The following is a 23,839-nucleotide window of genomic DNA, read 5'->3' as shown; positions in this document are numbered from 1 at the left end:
ATCAGGGCCCCTAATTTATAAAATGTGCAAAAGAGAAATCATGCAAAATTAAGGCACAGAATGAGGCTCAACTGTATTCTGTTTTAGAAAAACGAATACATTTTCCCTCCAAGACAGGCATTTTAACGGATGCTGGTTTTCAGGCAGCTACCTTAAGTCCCAGTTCGCTGCTTACGCGTACTTTGGAGATAAGAAATGCAACTGAGCTGTACAAAATGAGACAACTTCCCTCCTGTCTCTTGTGCATGATAAATGCTAAAGCAATTAGGAACCACTGTTGCATACTACATTGGAATTTGTCAGTAACATCAGTGCTGTGCTATATAAATGGGGGAAACTTTTTAAAGTCCTGAGAATTTCAGAGAAGACCACTGATTTAACTTAAACATTTGGGTCCATAGAACTGAAATAGAAACAATCCCCTCCTTGACCTTTCTTGTTTGTTTTTTTTTTCTTTTTTTAATTGAGGTATAATTGACATATAAAACTGGTAGTTTCAGGTGTACAATGTAATGATTCAATATTTGTATACACTGCAAAATGATCACCACAATAAGTCTGTCACCATCTGTCACCATACGAGGTTACAAAAAATTTTTTTCTTGCCATGAGAACTTTTAAGATTTATTCTCTTAGCAACTTTCAAATATACACTACGATATTATTGATTATAGTCACCATGCTGTACATTAAATCCCCATGATTTATATATTTTATAACTGGAAATTTGTACCTCTTGACCCCCTTCACTTATTTCACCCCTCCCCCCTCCCCCTGACAACCACCTTTTTGTTTTCTGTATCTATGGACTTTGTTTTGTTTGTTCATTTGTTTTTGCAGATTCCACATGTGAGATCACATGGCATTTGTCTGTCTCTGTCTGACTTCACTTGGCATAATGCCCTCAAGGCCCATCCATGTTGCTGCAAATGGCAAGATTTTATTCTTTTTATGGCTGAGTAGTATTCCATTGTACATATGTACCACATCTTCTTTATCCATTCACCCACTGATGGACACTTAGGTTGTTTTCATACCTTGACTATTGTAAATAATGCTGCAATGAACACAGGGTTGCATGTGTCTTTTCAAATTAGTGTGTTTTTTTTAAAACAAATACTCGGAAGTGGAATTGCTCGGTCATGTGGTAGTTTTACCTTTAATTTTTTGAGGAACCTCTATACTTTTTTCCATAGTGGCTGCACCAATTTACATTTCCACCAACAGTGAACTAAGGTTCTCTTTTCTCCACCCTTACCTTGTCTTTTTGATGATGGCCATTCTGACAGGTGTGAGGTGATATCTCATTTTGGTTTCGATCTGCATTTCCCGATGATTAGTAATGTTGAGCATATTTTCATGTACCTATTGACTATCTGTGTGTCTTTTTTGGGGAAAATGTCTATTCATATCCTCTGCTCATTTTTTAAATCAGATTGTTTGGGGTTGTTTTTGTTTGTTTGTTTTGTTTTGTATTTTTGTTATTGAGTTATATAGTTCTTTATATATTTTGGATACAAATCCCATATCAGTTATATGCTTTACAAATATTTTCTCCCATTCAGTAGGTTGCCTGTTCATTTTGCTAATGATTTGACTTTTCAGTCTCAGAATATGCGTTATAGGGTACTCTATTGCACTGGCAGTAACCTGAAATATCATTTCAATAACAAAAGGAGCAAGGAAATATTGAAATGGGAAGCAGATTCTTAAACATCTACAGAAAAATGTGATGCCCACAGTTCATTCTGTATTTCCACACTTGTAACTCCCAAGAAGTTTTTCAACATTTTTGTACTTTCTGCATCATTTTCAGGGAATTGAATGCATATTGGCCATTGAAAATATGTCCATGCTCAGATTTTTGTTATTGTTTTATTTTAACTTTCTCAGAAGCAGTTTAGGAACCATCTTTCTGGCCCTGCCTTTTTATTATGTTTTCTTTTCCTCTTTATATTAAGAATATGCTCATTCTAGGAAGACAGGCAGTATTGGTGGTGGTGCTTAGACAGTACTTAGAATTATAGCTAAATATCTCACATTAATTACACAGTAGATATAACGCATATAAGGTACAGAAACTGCAAAAAACTTTTTTTGCAAGACTACCAGGTCTTTTGGTGGGAGCACGACAATGACAATAGGTCAACCTTTTAGTTGTCAAGGATTCCAGTTTGGTTCCTTAACACCTTAGAAAACTACACTTGACTCTTAGTTTGTATAGAGTTGATACTCTGGAATTGGGTATAGAACTACAAGGGATCTTAGGCATTGTATAGACCAGGCCCTACCACCCTTCCAACTACTTCTCTTTTCATCCACTTCTCTCCCTTGGAGAAGTCTATTTTAACCATCTTTCCTAGCTATTAAAGTCCTAATAAGAGGTCTAGTAGGAGAATAGGATGTAATGATTGGAAAGATTTCTTCTTAGTCTAGAGTTCTATGACCCATGATACATGGAAAAAAATGAGAGTTTGCCATATAGGATTTGAAAGGAGGATTTTCACTTCTCCTTCCCTGTTTTCACACTTCCCACCCCCACTAAGAAATGTGTTCATTACACCAATGGTGCTCACAATATTTCACTTTGTGGATTCAGAGCCTAAAACCGTTTTTTCTACTTTTCCCACTTACAATAAAGTAAAACACTGTATTACTAAAGTTAATGAGAAAAATATCTTGTCTGAAACTCCAACTGTTAAATCACAGCTGAGACAAAAGACTAGGCTATCCTAATACAAATATTCATATTACAAGAGGTAACAGATGACCCTACAGTTAAAGCCCTATGTGCCATATAGTAAGCAAAATCCTCTACAAAGATTTTGACCTACTGTTGTAATGAATATTTGCCCTGTGCTGGCACCAAGTAATTGTAAGCAATGAGATATGAGACTTCCACTTCTGGCCAAGGTAGACCATATTTAATCTCCCACCTGAACAACTGAGAAAAGAACCTCAGAATATGAAACAAGGGGGTTCAAGACACTAGATATCAAGTAATAAAGAATACTGATCCCTAAGAGATGAGAAACAAACTTGGTAAGACCTACATCTGCCCTGTCTTACTGCCTTGAGAACAACTTCAGGTCATGGAGCAGGGTTGTGGAATCTAAGCCAATTCCTTGAATTAAAGAGATGGGCCTCTAAGTCCGAGGAGGTCAATGTGGCTAGAATTCATGGCATAGGTAAGACAAAAGACAGAGAAGATTCAAATTATTAAAATCAGATATAAAAGGGGGCATTACTACTGACATTACACAGATAAAAATGACTATAAAAGAATACTATGAACAATTGTATGTGAACAAATTAGACACATTAAATGGAATAGACATATTTCTAGAAGGACACAAACTGCCGAAACTGACAATAAATAATGGAAAAACTGAATAGATATAACAAGTAAAAAGATTGAATAATCAATTTTAAAACTTCCCACATATAGAAGCCTAGAACAAGATAACTGGTGAATTCTACCAGATGTTTAAAGAAGAATTAATACCAATCATTCACAGAATTTCCCAGAAAAATTGAAGAGGAGGCAAAACATCTCAACTCATTCCATGAGGCCAAAACCTCATAGACACCAAAATCTTGATACCAAAACATGAGAGAGACACCACAAAAAACTACAGACCAACATTCCTTATGAATATAGACACAAAATCTTTAAACAAACAAACAAACAATAAAAGCCACTAGCAAATCCAGCTAAGCAACATATAAAAAGCACAGGACCAGACAGCTTCACTGGTGACATCTACCAAACATTTAAAGAAGAATTAATAAAACCCTGGTTAAACTCTTCCAAAAAATTGAAGAGGAGGGAACACTTCCTAAGGCATTCTATGAGGTCAGTAGTATGCTGATAAGGCACTACAAGAAAACTACAGATTCACATCCCTTATGAATATTGATGTGACACATCCTCAACAAAATGCTAGCAAAACAAATTCAAAAGCATCTTAAGAGGATTATACATCACGATCAAGTGGGATTTATACCAGAATGCAAGGTTGGTTCAACATATTAAAATCCATGAATGTGATATACCTAATTAATAGAATGAAGGAAAAACTCACATGATTATCTCATTGATGCATAAAAATCATTTGACAATATTCAACAACCCTTCATGATAAAAACATTCACCAACTCGGAATAGAAGGGAAGTTCCTCAGCCTGACAAAGGGCATCTATGAAAAACCACAGCTAACATCATACTTAATGGTGAAAGACTAAAACTTTTCCCCTTAGATTAGAAACAGGAAAAAGATGTCCATTCTAATCATCTCTATTTAATATTATACTGGAGTTTCTAGCCTGATCAATTAATAACAGAAAATGAATAAAAAGCATAAAGGTTGGAAAGGAAGAAGTAAAACTACTTCTATTTGCTAATGACATGACCTTATATATAGAAAATCCTAAGAAATCCACTAAAAACTATTCAAGCTAACAAATGCATTTAGTAAAGTTATAGGATACTAAGATCAATATACAAAAAAATGTGTTTCTATACACAAGCAGTTAACAGTTGAAAAAGAGAATTAAGGGGAAATTTCCATTTACAGTAGTGTAAAAAAGAATAAAATACTTAGGAATAAACTAAATAAAAGAACTACAACATTTGTTCACTGAAAACTACAAAACATCATTGAAAGAAGTTAAAGAAGACCTATATAAATGATAAGACATCCTGTGTTCATTGGTTGGAATAGTGATTATTAAAATACAAAATTCCCCAGAGTGAGGCACAGATTCAGTGCAATTTATCAAAATCCCAGTTGGCTATATTTTCCCTTGAATTAAGCGACAAGCTGATCCTAAAACTTACATGGAATCACAAGGGAGACTGAATAAGCCAAAACAATCCTTAAAAGTAAGAACAAAGTTGGAAGACTCACACTTGACAATTTCAAAACTTACTAAAATGTTACAGTAATCAACTGTGTGGTACTGGCATAAAGACAGACATATAGATCAATGGAATGGAATTGAGAGTCCAGAAATAAACCCACACATTTGTGATCAATTGATTTTTCAAAGGATGCCAAGACAATTCAATGGAGGGAAAACAGTCTTTTCAACAAATTCTTTTGGAACAACTGAATAGCCACATGCAAAAGAATGAAGTTGGACCTTTACCTCACGCCATGTATAAAAACTAACTCAGAATGAATCAAAGACTTAAATGTAAGAGCTAAAACTATAAAACTCTTAGAAGAAAACATAGGGGCAAATCTTCATGACCTTGGATTAGATATGATTCCAACAGCAAAAGCAACAAAAGGAAAAATAGATAAATAGGATTTCATCAAAATTAAAATCTTTTATACTTTAAAGGACACCATCAAGAAAGTAACAAGACGACTCTCCGAATGGAAGAAAATATTTGGAAATATTGATAAGGGACTAGTATTCAGAGTGTACGAAGTACTCTTACAGCTCAACAGTAAAAAGAAAAATAACCCAACTTAAAAATGGGCAAAACATCTGAAGAGACATTTCTCTAAAGAAGACACGCAAATGGCCAACAAGCATACAAAAGATGTTCAACATCATTAGGCATTAGGAAAATGCAAATCAAAACAATGAGATACCACTTTACACCCACTGGTGTAAATATTCATGCACCTAATAAGAGATCTTCAAAACAGATGAAGCAAAACCTGACAGACCTGCAAGGAGAAAAGCCTTAGCACATTGTCATGTGCCCATGGCTGCTTCTGCTTGCTCAGAGAGGACAAAAGAAAATACTAGTTTCTCCACAATAAGATACCACCTCACACCTGTCAGAATGGCCATCATCAAAAAGTCTGCAAATAACAAATGTTGGTGAGGATGTGGAGAAAAGGGAACCCTTATACACTGTTGGTGGGAATGTAAATTGGTGCAGCCACTATGGAAAACATTATGGAGGTTCCTCAAAAAACTAAAAATAGAATTACCATATGATCCAGCAATTCCACTCCTGGGTATAAATCAGAAGAAAATGAAAATACTAATCTGTAAAGATAATATGCACCTCAATGTTCATAGCAGGACTATTTACAATTGCCAAGATATGGAAGCAACCTAAGTGTCCATCAACAGATGGATGGACAAAGAAGATGTTGTGTATATCTATCTATCCATCTATCCATCTATCTACCTATCTATCTATTTATCTAGACAGATATACACAATGGAATATTACTCAGCCATAAAAAAGAATGCCATTTGCAACAACATGAATGGACTTGGAGGGGCATTATGCTAAGTGAAATAAATCAGAGAAAGACAAATACTATATGTTTTCATTTATATGTAGAATCTAAAAAATAAAACGAATGAATGTAACAAAACAGAAACAGACAGATATATAGAACAAAGTAGTGGTTATCAGTGGGGAGAGGCAAGATAGCAGTAGAGGATTAAGAGGTACAAACTACTATGTATAAAATAAATAAGCCACGAGGATATATAGTACACGCAGGGAATATAGCCAAAATTTTATAATAACCATAAGTGGAATATAACCTTTAAAATTGTGAATTACTATGTTGTACCCCTGAAACATATAATATTGTAAATCAAGTATACTTCAATTTAAAAAAACCTGAATACAGGAAAAAAAAGAAAATACCGCTTTCTCAGAGCAGGAGAAGGATGCATTTGTGAAAATGGCTTTAGACTGTTATCTCTTTCCACTCCATGTGGGCAGTTTTCTGTGCTGCTGCTGGACTTGAGGTGGGCAACAGCTGCCACCTGAAAGTACACAGTTAATTTAAGAACATATTTAAGTCTAGTAATCTCAAAGCCTGGCTTCTTACTGTACTGATTATTATAAGCTAAGCAGGGCCCTATTTTAGCCTACATGTTTTCCAACTTGTCTTCAACCTTCCCTTCATTTTTATTCTGATAAGTAACCACATACTGCTTGGCCCAGTTGGTTTGATGTTGGCTCATTTGATTCCCAGCCTCAATTTCTGCTGAAGGGAGCCAAATAAGGAAAGTTATTGCATGTAAAGTATGACCAGTGAAGGTTATAGTTAGCAAACTCTAGTTGCTTCTGTGTGTTTATGTAGGCTGGTGTTAATGAAATATAATGAACTTTCCTGTTGGAACTAAAGAAAAGTTCCCCTCCCCAGAGTACTTTTTACATTGTTTAAAATAGACAATAGAGAGTATCCGCATGGTCTCAGGTTTACATAGCAATCAGTACACACTGGTCCTTACTTGGACACTAGTAGCACTGGAGTGTTTGCAGATCAGAGCATTCAAATTCCAGGCGCTCATCTGGATTCAAGATCCCCGAGGAAGGTCATGTGAGGCGGACACCAGGCCAGACTCACAAGGTTTACTTTCACTACAGAGACTTGGACCAGACAGACAAAAGTATCCTGAGGTACCGTGGGTTTACTGTAAGTCCCCTATGTCCAAGGGCTAATTCTAAAGGGTCTCAGGTGCTGCAATGGTGCTGGGAAAAATCACTCATCATTAACTAGGAACCAAGATTTTCAAAACATGCAACTTATCACTTCTCATGAGGCAGAGAGCCCTGTAGTGCCAGGAATCTCCAATACATAGGATTCTGAATTTTTTGATACAGGCATCTTCATGACTAGATGGTGATGATTAGATTCTGAGTGAAAAAGAACTTAGCGGTTTGTTCTATGACCTTGAGAAAGTCACTTAACCATTCTAAGGCTCAGCTCCTGCATCTGTAAAATGCAGTTTGAATAGATCAGCACTGTTGAGGTTCAGATGAAATCATGTTTGAAGAATGACATTTTAATGAGAACTATATAAATGTAAGGGGTTACTCTTGTTTGCTACTGAGGCATCAGTGATAGTGTTTGTTACAGCCCAAGCAAGAGTCAAATTACTGCATCAGAAAAAGACACAAAAACATGACATCTGGTTTACCATTCTGGCTTGCGATAGACTGGCAATAGCAAACACTTTACTGGCCCCAAGGAAATCAACCAGAAAACGATTTCACTTTAAATGAAAATATCTTCACTTCTTGGCAGGCTCCATGTGGCCCTGGTTGAAATTTACAAGTAGTCTCAGACTGCCTTTGGCTTTAGAGGCTGTTACATCTTCCATAATCCCCAGTCTAAGTATTCATTCTGGCACCCTTGATGAACACAGGGAAGCAGATCTGAAGTATTTCTGCTGGCTCACCTTTCACAGGGACTCTTGAAGTTAGAACACCACTTGTTTTAGGTGATTTAAATTGCCTATTTCTTGGCCTAGTAATACTTTGGTGTTTTTAACTAACTACAGGCGTGTACACCTGACTTGGCAGATTTCTCTGGGGGAAGTAGTACTACTAGGAGTTTTCTTTATGGAGCTTTCAGGGATCAGTTACCAGTGCTTAGCATCTAGTTTGCCAACTGAGAATCTTCATTCAGAGTAGGATGAAGCAAGCCAAATGACCACCTTGGGGGAAGTCAAGATGCATTCTTTAGAGATCCAGTGAAACAATATTTGAAAAAAGTTAAATAATTTAAGATTAACAAATATATTTTGCCTCGTTTCACCCTAAGAACCTTGGAACACAGCTTCCAATAAAGCTTGGTAAACTAGGTCTTAGACTAAGTGATGTTAAGTCATTTCTGTTGGCTCATCCCTCAGTACAAAGTGGCAGGTGCTAGTCATGCATGCCGGTTTTATCAATTCAGCCTCATTGTGCCACCTGCAGAATAAAGCACCTCCAACAGATTTTGGAAACAAGAAGCAGTTGCTCATTCGGCAGGTTATCAACAACATACAATACACTTATATTAGGATAGTCTGAGGAGAGTTTAATGAGAAAGATATAGGGAGTCTGTAGGGAAACCACAGAAGGTAATGCAGGAATCCAGGACGAGCAGCACAGCAACAGCAGACTTGTCATCATAAACATAGACCTGAAGGGATGAGAAGAGGTTACTACAATCAGAGGGGGAGATAATTAAGAAGAACAGGTCATCTTGAGAGGAGCAGAGACATTCAATTGAGGAGTACAAGCCAACCTGAGGTGACCCTAGAGGCCCCATAAAAATAAATACCCTAATCTCAGTCTTGCACATCACTCTGCTATCCTGTTGGGGAATCGCATTGGTTGAACCCAAGCAGAAGCCAGAGGGCACAGTAACCCTCGGGGGCAGAAAGCAGGGTGAAGAATGCAATGTGAATCCGGAAGAGGAAAACAGAAGATATGTGGCATAAACTGGTATGATATCAGCAATCCGTCGTCCTGTGGGGTCAGGTGTTGGGCATGCTGTCTACTCATAAAAGAAGAGAATTACGGTTACATAAATGTGATTTTAGCCTGCCCATGTGTTAGAGAATGGGTGGGTGAGCCAGCTTTCTCCAGACAGCTACTGCTGGCAAAAAGCCTCATGATCTGTCCTAGTCCGGCCTACAATTAGATTTGGTAGTAACAGCATACCTATTCTTAGGAGTATATATTAGAGTGACTACCTATTTTTCTGGTTGAGTTGATTTTAGATTCCTATCTATTATGGTGCCCTACAGCTAATAAGTACCTAATGAACGTTCGTTGCTATGGAACTTGGGAGACAGGCCTAGCTCAACTTTTTCCTTCCATGTCCCAACCTACGAGTGCTTCTACCGTAAAAACCTTCCAAACATCCTGAATATACTCTAGAAACCACTGCTGTAAAATGGAAATGACATATGATTTCAAAATATTATTCAATTTATTTTGGAGCTGCCTATGGGTGAAGGTGTTTTTACAGTCCAGTCTGAGAACAGAGCTTCTCTGCTGAAGAAGCCAATTGAAATCCTGGCCAAACAAAAGTGGCTGCATAGGGGAGCAGGGACATTTGCTTCTGTGTTGAGAGGCACAGGAATTACTACCAGAGCCAACTCTTAATCAGGCTCTTAAGAAAATCTTTGACAGCAAAGTTGTCCCTTATCTTGGCTGCAGATATTGGGTAACTGGGCCACCTCTTAAAATACTTGCTACTGATCTTTATGAGGATGAAAGAATACATGAAGCTAAAACGAGGAATCTCATCAACAATGAGCTCAACAAATATATGCTGACATTTAGTTTTTTCCCATGTTGATTTATTTTTAAAGGCGATAGTGCCCTCTTGTGATTAACATATGAATAAACTTCTGATGGCTTGGCATGACCAGTGAGATTTCAATTAAACATGCCAATTGAGGCAAAGAACCTCACTGGCACCGTAAGAAATAGAAAGTGTTTTTCAAATCTGCCCAGGTGAGAAAAGGCATTGTATAATCACAAGGTGTCCAGCGAAAACACTTTTGGAAGTGTTGGAGATGATGAGTGTGATAGCAATGTGGCATACACACACACACACACACACACACACACACACATATCTCATTTGGTTGGTACATGTAATAACTATTTGTATCTGATTAAGCAGAACAGTTCATTCATTGCCTGCCTATGCGGGAAAACCATTAACTGTATTTGACTGCAAAACTCACTATAGGTAACTACTAGAGCAGTTACATCAGAATAATCTTTGAATATTCAGTGGCAAGGGTGAGTCAACAACATTAAGATCCTGGAATGGACTGGGTTCATGTACTTTGAACAACAAAGCAGGGCTGGGGCTAGTTAGGGGATTTAAGAAACACAAAACCAGCTGCACACGCAACTATTAAAATATAAAATATTAGGAGGTTCTTTCTGAGCCAAGATTTTCAACCAGCTAAACATGAGAGGGAAAGCTACAAACAGCAAAACCTCTGGAATCAGTGTTTGCAGCTGTAACTCAAGGAGCAACCTTCAGGTGTACAGCATATAGAAAAATGTATGGGATGTAATATGGCATTTTCACTTACAATTACCCGTTAGTGTTTTCATGCGTGTAGCTCATGGAAAAATAAAGCTAGACTTTGCAATTGGCTAGCTTTGAACTCAACAGTGTTACGAGCAATCAGCACTATGATCTACCATTATTTAGAACCTAAATTTTACCACTATACACTCTACGCTTTAGTTTTTACATGGGTTCATATTAGGGTCTAAAATTCTCAAAATCATTTGGTTGTTTCATATCTTAGCTATAATACACATTTTATTATAGAGGCAAGTCCTCGACGATTTTAGAGAGCTACATGGGTTCATTCTTAATCATTAGGAATATTAACTCACTAATCTGCTTTAAAGATTATTAATGAATTCTTCCCAAAATAGAAAGTAGTTCTGCTTCCTTTCTCAGCCATCAACACAATGTTGTTAATAAATTTATTACCTCAAAAATACTTTCCAAGGAGTTGTTTTCTTCATTGGAAAAAGTACATTACTATGTCTCCTATCAGGTATCAGAGTGATCAAAGTCTGCAGAAACTCCCTTTGCTTTAGAACTGCTCTAAATGATTCTCTGAGAAGGCAGACTACCTGTTGATGTGCAGATGTGTAGTCTATCTGTAAATGAGCAGATTTTTACACATAGCCTGAAGAGATACACAACAAGCCATCCTTACAACATATGATATCTTTAATTAAATTGATATTGGTGAGTTAAAAAACATTAAGTGAGAAGATGACAGCTAGGGAAATAAGGTATTCTTATGACTATTTATAATAAAACGTTTAAAATAAAAAAGTAAGAAACATCAATTGGCTTTGTAATTGAAGAGAGAAGACTAAGTATTGTCTTCCCAGTTCTTGTACAAGCACAGCCCACAGGAGAATAATTCTTACATAAAAAGCACAGGGAAAAGAACCGTCAATTTTTTAAATACATTTTTGTTTCTCAAAATTGTTTGGGAGAACTTTGCCCAGTCGGGGATGAGCAAAAACAAGATGTAAGAAACATCAAAGCTGGGGGCATCTAGTGTTAAGAGTGTCTTGGAGAATATAGCAAAAGAGAAATTACTTCATTAAATATTATAATTTGGTATGTAACATGTACATTTAAAATTCTGATTAAAGTGACTAAAAATGACCTATTTTTTTTTTAAAAAAAAGTCAAATAAGAACTTAGGGGATAAAACTCAAGTTATATTCACTCTCGGTAATAACTTGATGCGAGAATATAAATTCTCTCACTTTGATAAACATGGATATAAAATCTTGCTGTTTGTATTCTAGGTTTTCCTAAGTTTTCTGTAAAGAGTGATTCATGTCAGGTCACATCTAAATGACTCAACATTTTGAGCTAAAAGGCTGTTTACACAATATACACATTCTGTACTTACAGAGCAAAATAAGCTTAACACTTTTATATTAAAAAACTGGGATACAGTAGGATTAGTAGCACCATGAAAAATAATTCTTCCCCCAAACTGCAGTCTTTTATTTTACTCAGTGTGATTCTTCTCTTAATTGAATTTTTAACGTGCCATTTTAGTTACTGGGCAAAATATATAATCTTCATCTTATAATCCTTGGGGAAAGTCATTCTGGACCCAAAAAGTAAATTCATTTCCTTATTTTGTTCGTAGAAAAATAATAGAGACCTTGCTCTGGCACATTGCTGAGGTACATTTGAATCTTCATGATTACTAGTCAGCATGTTCTCCTGGTCATATATAGTAGCACCATTGGTGGCAGCAGTGGTAAAGTTGGGGAGAGTGAGACATTGCATCCTGGGAAATATATATATATATATATATATATATATATATATATATATATATATATATATATATCAATCACATTTAAAAACACACAAGGAATTCTTCAAAATGTTATGTCCTCTTCATGCACACTTGACATCGACTAATACGTGTCCTCAAGTCTCCTGCTTTCAGCGTTTCTGACTGAGGTTTGCTGGGAAATAAGACACAAGATTATCAGATTAGCCTTTTCTGGTATTTGGTTCAAATTCATATGTAAACATTCTCTTTGTGTTTCAGTAGCTCTTCTGATGACTTACTGGTTAACTTTTGAGCAATGCAATCTAACGCAATGACTGCTATAGCCTAAGAGTCATTAGTGGTCATAGGTATTTTTGTGATTCTCCTCCCTGCCGCCATTACCCTTGTCTATTTGTCTCTCCCTCTCTTTCTCTTATACATTTTTTTAATGGTCCTAGAACGAGAGGGATCTGGGCAATTGATGATGAATAAATGATAATACATAACACATAACAATTACATAAAATAATACATAAGAAAAATATTAATGATAACAAAAAAAGCAACATATAAAAATAAATTGAAATTGAAAAAAAATTCCAATAGGATAAAGTATCCTGAGGTTCATGTATCATATGTGGTCTTACTCATTCAAACACTTGGATGAGAGCCTTGAAAACATTCTGGGAAAGGAGACTACTGGACTGGGGAAGGCAACACAGATTATTGCTTCAATTTCTGGGGTGGCTTCAGTCGCTCACTTGTTATTGAGCAGGTCACATAACCTTTCCTTGCTCTGTTTTGCTTTTGAAGAATTATTACCAAGCCATCCCAAACTACATATACCTATTATTAGCCAAGTCTGCTTTGCTGATCAGAGTCTGGTATATGAGGAGAACAAGCAAGAATAAACGACATGGTCCTTTTAATTCCTAATATTTGTCGGGTATAAACCATCCATGAACTGCCTCTCTGTTCGCTAGCACCTCTGAAGGAAGCTTAGGACCTAAACTAAAGCCATAAGCACCTTACCTGAACATGTCTGACACATCTACAGTTGCCAGCCAAAAGCTGTAGGAGTTGGCATAATAGTTGCAGGTCCCCCGCCCATGACACTCAATGAAGGGAGCTGAACGAAACTCTTCCAAGCAGGAACCAGGGGAGGCCAGGGCTTGACCTGAGCCCTCTGCCCCTGCACTTGTGTGCTAGAAAAGACAAGGGAAAATGTGCCACAATACCCATGTGCCATGATACCCTAGTGAACATCCAAAGATATATGCGGAGCTGGGCCAAAAATTCAAAGCCAGTGAAGGAACTAGAGCCAGAGGTAACAGAACAGTATCCACACCAAAGGTATCCAACAGAAGAAACAGGCAGATTATGAAAATATGTTCCAGCAAATGTATGAGAGGGAACACAGTGCTTGGATAGAAGCTACATGAGGTTCAAGCTTCTTACTACGTAGATGATAGGGATTCCTCATATTAGATAGAAATGTAGATATGACGGACAGTCAGCTTTGATGACAAAGACAAGGAAGAGTGTTGCATACCATCATGAAGGAATAACCAATCCAGAGAGAATCCCATCCCTGAGGACAACGGGGAATCTGGATGGTCTGACTGTGAACTGCAATCACCACGGCCGGAGCTTCACATACTGCACATCTGGTAAGGGAAAGGCAGAAGGAACACAATCTACAGGGTAAGCATATGGGAAATAGCAGTCCCTCTTCTTTGGAAGGCTTCCTGGTATAAAAGCCCATTAAGGTGTCTTCAGTGCTCAGAAAAAGAGGAGAAAAATGCACTACTAAATCTTTAGTTAGGAGCATGAGGGTACCTTTTGAAATATGACTAAACCAATTTGGTAAAGTTTATCTAAAAAATAGGGAATGCCTTTAGGGGATCTTTTATTCCCAAGGTTGGGACTGACAAAAAAAAAATCACACACAAAAAAATGAATTCCCAAAGGATTAGGGCAAATATATTGAAAAGGGCACCATGAATTTGCTATTAAGAGAGGCTGAACGAGGTTTAACCTTTATATTCAATGTCAAAGAAACTAGAGTTTCCAATGATTCACCCTTTATGGTTACTAGACTCCCAGGTCAATTGGGTCATGATCAGAATGAAAATGGCAATATCTAACATGCCTAGGAGGTCGAGTTAAACTAGGGTTCTAATGTAGCAACACTGTAGGAAATCTCTATTAATGGTACCACCCTCCTCTTAGTTACTCATGCGCCAAGTCTCAGCTACCACTTTCTCCTTCCCATAACTAATCATGCCAAATCTTATTTATTCTATTAATGTGATACATGTACCCTACTGAGAGTTCCAATCCACTCCTACCAGGACTACAGCGATATTCTCAATCTAACTGCTCTCTCCACCTCTGGACTATCCCCTTTGAAATCCATGTTATACATTGATGTTTCTGTAATCTTCCCTGAAAGCTCAAAAATGTCAGATGTCCCCATTACATACCAAATAAATTCAGAACTAAAACCTAACATTGAAAGCCTTCTACAGTCTAGGTCCAAGCTAACTTTCTGATCTCTTCTCCCTCTGCAACTTTTAGAAACTACATTCTAGACCTATGAGTCTACAACCCATTCCAATGTTCTCTACCTAGTATGCCTTTCTCCCTTATAAATGCCTGTGTCTCAAGTCCTTTACATCCTTCAAGGGCTAAGCAGTTCAAAACGTATTTCTTCCATATAGTCATCTCAGATTTCTCTAGCTGGAATTAAATATCCCTTTCCCAATGCTTTCATAACACTTTACTGGATCTATTGCAGCACTTAGCCCAAGCCTGATACATATTAATTTACATATATTTGCCTAGTGACTAGACTGTGAGCTTTTTTGGTATATTACACTAGTCTATCATGGGTCCTGGTCAAAAGTAGATCCCTGATAAATATGGATCAAACTACATACTGCACTGAGTATTACAAAGGCACCTCTATTCTACCTAACCTGAGATGAATATGATCAGATTATTAGCTTTGGACTCATTTCTAACTAGCTAAAGTAACTAGCTAAACTAACTGGAGATTGATAAAAATCAAAGGTATACCAGTGTCTCACCGACTAATGAATGGCTGGATGCTCTGGCCCTTCAGGGGCTCCATGCTCATTGGCATGGGCTCTGGGGTGGAGAGCCAGTAAGAATAGTCATTTCTTGAAGCAAAGTTGCAAACATTATTGATGTTGCAGAACATGAAAGGCATGGTACTGAAGCGACGAAGGCAGCTGCCGGCCGTTCCTGGGAAGAATGGGGAGAAAAAGAAAAAATGTCATGATGATTAGTTTCTTCTAACATACTAACAACCTTTTAAAGAGGAACTTTCCCCCATCTCTTAGATAATAAATATACTTTAATTCTTCAGTTATAAGATGCACATTTACTCATATTTTTACATCTCTAAAATCAGGACAGATCTTACAACTTATGTAGACATTTATTGTGGTAGCTTATTATATACTCCCCAGCACTGTTTTTAAACTGGTGAGGCATCTTATAAACAATGGTGTCTTACGGAGAATATTGGGTAATTTATTGTAGACGAGTGAAAGGCACACACTGATTCCTTATAATATCATATCAGTATTTCCTCTCCAGGCTGTCCTCGCTTCTTCCAAGACATCCCCAGTATATGTCTTATGTGGGTTCACAATCTCTTTAAGCCTAGGGAAAACTATAGTGCTGACTAATATGCACAGCAACCATGGACAGGTTTGCAGGTAAATAATACAAGGGAAAAAAGTAAATAAGGGAGAAAGGAAGAACGTAAGGGGGAAAAAAAAGGAAAGGAACTAGAGTCTTTAAATTTCTGAGCTGGTAGGGGCAATAGAGGTTATCTCTACCAGCGATTAGGCCATTCTTTTCTCATTTACTCACAAAGGAATGATGAAAAATGATGTAACCCCCTCACACATTTTTAAGTTGACATCTCAAATTTTTCATCAGAAGTTTAAATTGATACTGTGCCAGTTATTAAGTTATTGGTTATTGTCTCTTGGCTTCACACCCACCCTTCTATACTTTGTAATACCAGAGCCTGGAATTTTGCAAACCACATTTCAACATTGCCAGCTGTCATTTGTAGTGTTTTGTGAATATTTATATTTAAAAACAAACTTTGACATCACTCTTTTAAATGTATCCAATGTAAGTATTTGAAACCTAACAATAAACCTTTTGAAAAGTGCATAAACTCCTCTTTAATAACTGGAAATTATACAGTGCTCCTTTTGCATTTGGAAATTATATTTCCATTCCACTTCTCTCACACAGTTTTATCCTAATGTATTTTTTTTTATTTTTGAAAGTCTTTTACTGATTATCCAATCATAGTTTTCTGAAACAAAAATTTAAAGTAACTTTTAAAAACTTTCTGTGACCCTAAGGCTTTACATGTTAAATATTTTATTTTGAATGGTCATCATCATAATAGTTACTAATTCACATTGATCAAAAAGATAGTTTATTATAAATTTTGATAATTACTAAACATTAAAAGAAAACTTTTATTGGAAATGCATTTCCTAATGAGATGGATTAGAAGTGAATTATAGAGCCTGAGTTGATGGAGACTTTAACAAAGCCATTATTTTGAATTGTTCCTCTGAATTTGTCCCCTAGAGGTTTTCATGTTTCAAGGCAATATGCCATAGTATGAGTCTTTTATAAAGTGGGAGATGGGTGGTAGTGAAAGGGGACATGGGCAACAAGATTATCCAAAGCACATACACAGGCAGTTCGACTTTAGGAGAAAGTACATATGAAAGTTGAGGATTTGTAAACTAAGTCCTTTAAAATTATACATTGGAAATTTCTCATGTATCCAAAGGGGTATGCTTATCTCAGGCTGAAGGTGACTGACAAAAGAACAATAATTCTTAAAACTGGTAGACTGTCAGAATCACTGGGAATTTTTATATAATAGGTTTGGGATGGGCCTAGGAACCTTTTCAAAAGTTCCCCAGGTTGAAAAGCATTGATTTATTGTAATTTATACTTTTTTCAGAAAAAAATGGCTCAGAGAGGTGAATGATTTCAAAGTCATGTGAGGGCAAATAACAAAATTGACATAACTGAAAAACGAATGGGTTTAGAATTGGTAGGTGTTACAAATGAAACTATCTTCAAAATAGAAACAGACTCACAGACACAGAGGACAGACTTGTGGTTGCCAAGGGGTAGGGGGTTTGGGGAGGGTTGAACTGGGAGTCTGAAGTTAGTAGATGCAAACTATTATGTATAGAATGGATAAGCAACAAGGTCCTACTGTATATAGCACAGGGAACTATATTCAGTATCCTGAGATAAACCATAATGGAAAAGAATATAAAAAGGAATGCATATATATGTATAACTGAATCACTTTGCTGTACAGCAGAAATTAACACAACATTGTAAATCAGCTATACTTCAATAAAGAAAAAAGAATTGGTAGGTGTTGGAGTCAATTCTTATCTCCATCACTTTCTGAGTGTGTGGTTTTGAATAAGTCACTTAACCGCTTAGCCAGTTTGTGTGTGTGTGTGTGTGTGTGTGTGTGTGTGTGTGCGCGCGTGCGTGCATGTGGGTGTGCGTAGTGGAAAAATACAATACTTGTCCTATATCATTCTTGATCATAGTTGTGAAAATCAAATTGGATAATGAATATGAAAGTACTTTTAAATTATAAAGTAATTTAAAAATAAAACTAACATTACTAATCAGGGACAGAGATGGAAATATCCCTGGTCTCAGAAAGAAAAGGAAGATGTGCATAAAAGGAATGCCCATAATGATGAGAACATGGGTGTTTGGTTGTATTTATGCTGTAGGCTACCTATAATGATGCAGAATTCTGGTTATAGTTTCTAAACATTCAAAGAGACTGTGATCTCATGAACTCTCAATGCCTCTATTAAAACTATAGACTAATGGTTCCTAGTATGCTTTTTTTCTCCCAGACAGAACAGTTTTAGTATTCAGTGTGTTTCCTCCACCCTCTTTTTTATACACCATAATCCTTTCACTAATCCAGCAGAGACTATGTATTTACTTAATCAGGTGATTGTTTCCTTAACATCAAACCTATAACTATTCTTTGCTTAGCCATCAAGATATCTCCAGTTTGATCCTTGAGTGAGCTCTAAGCATAGACCCTGCAATCCAGTATCACACTTGGGATCTTGGGCCCTATCATGGCCTTCCTATGTCTGAGGCATAAGCTGTACCTGAGTCAGGGCCAGTTTATAGCCTCTACGTCTGACTACATACTATGATGGGTCTCGTTTGACCAGATACACACATTTTGAAAAGTTATAGTCATATACAGGGTGAGAGATCCCATTTTTTCTTTGCATTACATTTGTGAATTTCATGATGTTCAAAAACTTCTAATGCTTTCTATTCACTAGATAGGTTAGAGATTTGAAGTTTATAAGCTTGATTACGGGTATAAGCTAGACTCTGACAGTAAAGAGAGAACAGAATAAAAGGAGAAAAAGTTTATGGGAGGGCTTCCCTGGTGGCGCAGTGGTTGAGAGTCCGCCTGCCGATGCAGGGACACGGGTTCGTGCCCCAGTCCGGGAAGATCCCACATGCCGCAGAGCGGCTGGGCCCATGAGCCATGGCCGCTGAGCCTGCGCGTCCGGAGCCTGTGCTCCGCAACTGGAGAGGCCACAATAGTGAGAGGCCCACGTACCGCAAAAAAAAAAAAAAAAAAAAGAAAAAAAGTTTATGGGAGAAAAACTAGAGAAAATTATCTAAAAGATAAGAGTATTTTCATAATAAAGATCTGTTGATTCTAAAATTAGAAAAAGATGCTACATAAAGAAAGCAAAAGAGAGAAGGAAAAGTAGCAGAGGGAAGATGAAAAGGAAAAAAAGAGAAGTAGAAGAGAAGGAAGAAAGTTGTTTGGCAAACTCCTACTTTATTAGGCTCTTTAAAATGACCTGTGACTACTGGCTTCCATGTAGGTAGATGTGCCTGGCAGGTGTGGCCATGTGCCCTGGAACAGAGTGAGCACAGCAGACCTCTGGAGGTCTCTGTTGCTGCAGAACTGTTTTCACAGAATGGCCCAGGTAAAGAGACTTCAGAAGGCCTCTTACTATGGAGACCCCAGAAACTGGAGACCTAGACTATCTTCTTAAATGTCTTTATGGAGGCAGAAGGGATAGTGATTTCTAAAATAGGCAGCCCCAGGTCAAACAATGGGGCCTCAAAATGAAAAGTCAGAATTCCAGAAAAAGAAATGTTAGGGATTTGGAAGAGGTCTTGAAAGTCATTCAGTCCAGCCTCATCCCATCAACAAAACTGCCCACCCTATAGCATAGAGAAGATGCACGAGAACACATTAAATGAAGTGGATCCTATATGGAAATATGGTGCTTTGTATAGCTTTAAACTACTCTGATAACACTTTATAAAGCTAAGGTGCTTATTCATGAACTAGCAAAATTAAGCAATGACCTTACTTTCTTTGATCTAGAATCCAAGATTCTCTTCAGCACTTATCTTTAACTTGATAAAGACCAGTGTCAGGAAAGAGGAAACTATCTCCCATGAGTTACGAACACTGCCCACTTAAGCAGCTGCTATACTATAGAGAGCCCAGAGAATCTGTTTCCTCAATAACTAAGCTAACAAAAGTACATATGGCCCTTTCCAAATGCCTTGCTTTAGGCCAAGAATTGTACCTCACACTAGCTAATCAATGCTTTTAGTTTAAAGTTAAATATTATTTATTTAAAACGTATAGTGAATATATTCAGCTGCCCTTGACATGATCTTCAGTTTAGAAGCCCCAAAAGAATAGAGAGAGACACTTTGGCCAAGGCTACTCTAGAACCCAACAAGATTTTCAAAACAAAAACAAAATGCATAGTAAGAAATAAGATGCTGATTATCTCACCCAAGTCTTGACCGTGAGCTCTTTTATTTCCTTGTACATACAGGAGAGAAAAGCCTTCATAAACCTGGATAGTTCCCTGTGGGCATTGTGGTGCATCTGTTGTCTGGCTGTGACGTGTGATGAGAAATCCATGGGCAACAGAGGAGGTTCCAGGGGGACCTGGGGGACCTTGCAATCCATCTGGCCCAGGGGGACCATCCAAACCACGGATACCTATTTCCAAAGAATCATCAGTATACAAATTAAGTAAGCTCTGATTCCCTATTATGGCTATCGACACAACATTATGACCTTGTTTGATTAGTTAATATTTATAGAATGTCTACAAAGACATTGTCAGATATCATGGATTTGGAGATAAATAAAATACAGTCCCTGCCCTCAAAGAGATTTAAATGTATTCTTTTTCTTCTGAAATTGGTTGATGACATTAGGCACTAAATAAATACTGAGTGAATGGAACATTAGATGGGAAAATGTGATGCTTATTTGGGGGGTTTGTGTTATCTAGTCTCTTGCTGTACTAAAGGAGTGCAAACCCCATGACGAAATTTCAGCCTGCTGTTTTGTTCATCAACGAGAAAGGAGGGGTGTGGCTGCCATCAACCTGCCAGCTTCAGTGCTGATAAACATTTTCCTTTGAATCTGTCTGGGGAATTATTCTCACGCATACCTTTTTGTTTAGAGAACAGGCTGGGTACTCTAAGGAAACTTTTCAAAATGTCTAATTTCAATCTACCACTGGTTCCCATTCTCCATTTGGCCACTCGACTTGAGCTTATTTAAAAATTTTCTCTATTTACAGGCCTTTGGCCACTGTGTGTATAGATTTTCATTTGGGGGAATTTCACAGCAATGCCCATATATGTGATGAAGATGGCACTAACTTGTTTCTTCCCTAGAAATACAGTTAATGAAACAGGAGGGTGTTGGTTCTAGGAGCAACACGGTTATCACCAACCTGCCTTGTTGCCGCTGCTAGTTTTTACCAAGACAAACCTTTATGTTTATATTATTTAGAGTTATATTTATATTATCTAAAGTTGTTAAAACATATTGAGGGACTTCCCTGGTGGCGCAGTGGTTACGAATCCGCCTGCCAATGAAGGGGACACAGGTTCGAGTCCTGGTCCGGGAAGATCCCACATGCTGCGGAGCAACTAAGCCCGTGCACAACTACTGAGCCTGTGCTCTAGAGCCTGTGAGCCACAACGACTGAGCCTGCGTGCTACAACTAGTGAGTCCATGTGCCACAACTGCTGAAGCCCACGTGCCTAGAGCCCGGGCTCCGCAACAAGAGAAGCCACCACAATGAGAAGACCACACACCGCAACGAAGAGTAGACCCCGCTCGCCGCAACTAGAGAAAGCCCACGCGCAGCAATGAAGACCCAACGCAGCCAAAAATAAATAAATAAAATAAATAAATTTATTCAAAAAACATTGAAAATTATCAGAAGTTAAGTACAGTGAGTACCTGGAAAATCCTCATTTTGAGGAAAAGCTGGGTTTTCCAGTGCCCTAAACACATAAATAAAAACCACCTTTCTACGCTTCTCTTATATTGGCACATCTGTGTCATCCCATTTTTCCCAAGCAACAGACTCCCTACCTAGCTATGCTCTCTCAAGAGGAGGCTCTCACAGCTTCAATCGGAGGCCGTATGTCCAGAGGTCCCCCAGACTTAAAAACTAGTATCAGCAGCATGTCTCACCTGGCTGGCCTGGTAAACCTGGGTCTCCTTTGTGCCCTCCTGCACCATCAAAGCCAGGGAGTCCATTGCGTCCAGGATCTCCTGGAGGGCCAATTGGACCTATAGGAAAATGAAGTAGGGTTTTCAAATGTGGGTAGAATAAATCCACATCCAGATAGATTTGGGACACTTAGGTCCTCGAGTGTCACTGAAGTCATAATCTGGTTTTGTCTTTAATTCAGATAAATGAAGGAACAGCTCAAGCCCAGGACAAAAGAAGCAGACAAGGATTTAGCTTTAATTTTGAACAATTCATTTGCCTCTGTGGAGATTTCCATAATATGGCAGTTGTGTTCTCCTCGCCTTCAGAACAAGATAGAGCGCAAGGCCAACTTTTGTTATATATCTCACCATAGGCAAGGCTGTTACTGCCTGGTACACTTTATGTATGAAAAAACTGCTATTAAGCCACCTGATAAAACAGAAAGACAAGTTCGTTTCTAGCTTTCTTTTTAATCAAAGTTGGCTGCAAGCATAGAGTCAAATGGCCAACTAGATAGGATTTAGTTTGAAAATCAGGAGGCCTCACAGTGGGGAACTGATAGCCCACCAAATCAGCCTTCTATCCTTCTTGTGGTTGGGATAGAGAAAGCACCATATCTTAAATGCATATTAATTTCATTACAGAGATTTTAACAACATTAACCTCATCATTCAAGTTAGGATAGCCAGAGGAGTTAAAAGAAATTGGACTGGGCCTAAAAGAAATTAGGGCATGAGAAATGAACACTTTCAAGGAGAAAACGAAATGGAACCTAGTGGTCTGGTATTCTACTAGTTGCTGAGACTCCTATCGTCAGAGACAAACTCTAACAAGTGAAAGAAGAATGAGGGAAATGTTTTCAAATACATAAGGCTTAAAAAGATGATCTACAAAGGTACCTGGTAAACCTTGAGGTCCTGGTAGTCCTGGTAGACCTTTTAATCCAGGCTGGCCTGGAACCCCTGGTGGACCAGCATCTCCTTTGATTACAATACTCTGTCCTGAAGGACCAGGTAATCCAGGGGGGCCTAAGAGGCAAAGCACATGAAGTTGAAGGTAGGGAAGAGAAAGGTCGGAAAGAACGGATGCCAAAGTAACCTCAGATCAGAATAAGAATTGGTTTGAGAGAAACAAGTTACATGTATTAGAATTTGCTATGTCCAACAGAAATCTGTTTGGGAAAATTATCATTATCTCACCCAAAAGGCTGAAAAAATAAATAATTTTCTTAGGGTCCATGGACAAATTAGGCATATTGTCTCAATTTTCAAGCCTTGAATCATGACTCGGTTACAAGAAAGTCTAATCCACTGCAAATCTGTGAACACTGGTGTCAAGGTTAGACAATTCTATTTGCCGTAGAGTCCATTCTGATTCTAACATCATTTGCAGTTCTTGTTTGTTGTGCTTGTCAAGGGACCCACTGAACTAACTAGTAGAGGAATTTAGTAGATGCTCTGTTTCACAGTTTACAGGAAACCTCTTTAAGTCTCTCAGCAAAAAGAACTCTTTTCATATTAAAAATATACAAACATACTTATGTGACTTGCTCTTGTGCTCTATTCAAGTGAATACGGGAAAGTTAGTATAAAGGTCAATAAAAATCTCATTGAAGCATTCTT

General features: G+C 37.7%; 1 protein-coding gene across 1 annotated transcript in view; it reads right to left on the bottom strand.

Annotated features, from left to right (window-relative positions):
- Positions 1-11,559: 11,559 nt before the first annotated feature.
- COL4A5 (collagen type IV alpha 5 chain) overlaps positions 11,560-23,839 on the bottom strand; it is a 215,668-nt gene continuing 203,388 nt past the window's right edge. The window contains exons 45-51 of the mRNA XM_082864798.1: positions 23,117-23,245; positions 22,196-22,294; positions 20,483-20,695; positions 15,660-15,837; positions 14,120-14,234; positions 13,600-13,772; positions 11,560-12,760 (exon numbers count right to left, since the gene is read on the bottom strand). Coding sequence (XP_082720924.1) covers positions 12,679-12,760; positions 13,600-13,772; positions 14,120-14,234; positions 15,660-15,837; positions 20,483-20,695; positions 22,196-22,294; positions 23,117-23,245 — 989 coding nt within the window. The 3' untranslated portion in view covers positions 11,560-12,678. The remainder of the gene's footprint in view (positions 12,761-13,599; positions 13,773-14,119; positions 14,235-15,659; positions 15,838-20,482; positions 20,696-22,195; positions 22,295-23,116; positions 23,246-23,839) is intronic.

The sequence above is a fragment of the Leucopleurus acutus genome, assembly GCF_964270905.1.
Source record: "Leucopleurus acutus genome assembly, chromosome: X".
In the NCBI taxonomy this organism is placed as follows: domain Eukaryota; kingdom Metazoa; phylum Chordata; class Mammalia; order Artiodactyla; family Delphinidae; genus Leucopleurus; species Leucopleurus acutus.
The sequence above is the reverse complement of the archived record's forward strand: the minus strand, read 5'-3'. Positions and strand labels throughout refer to the sequence as shown.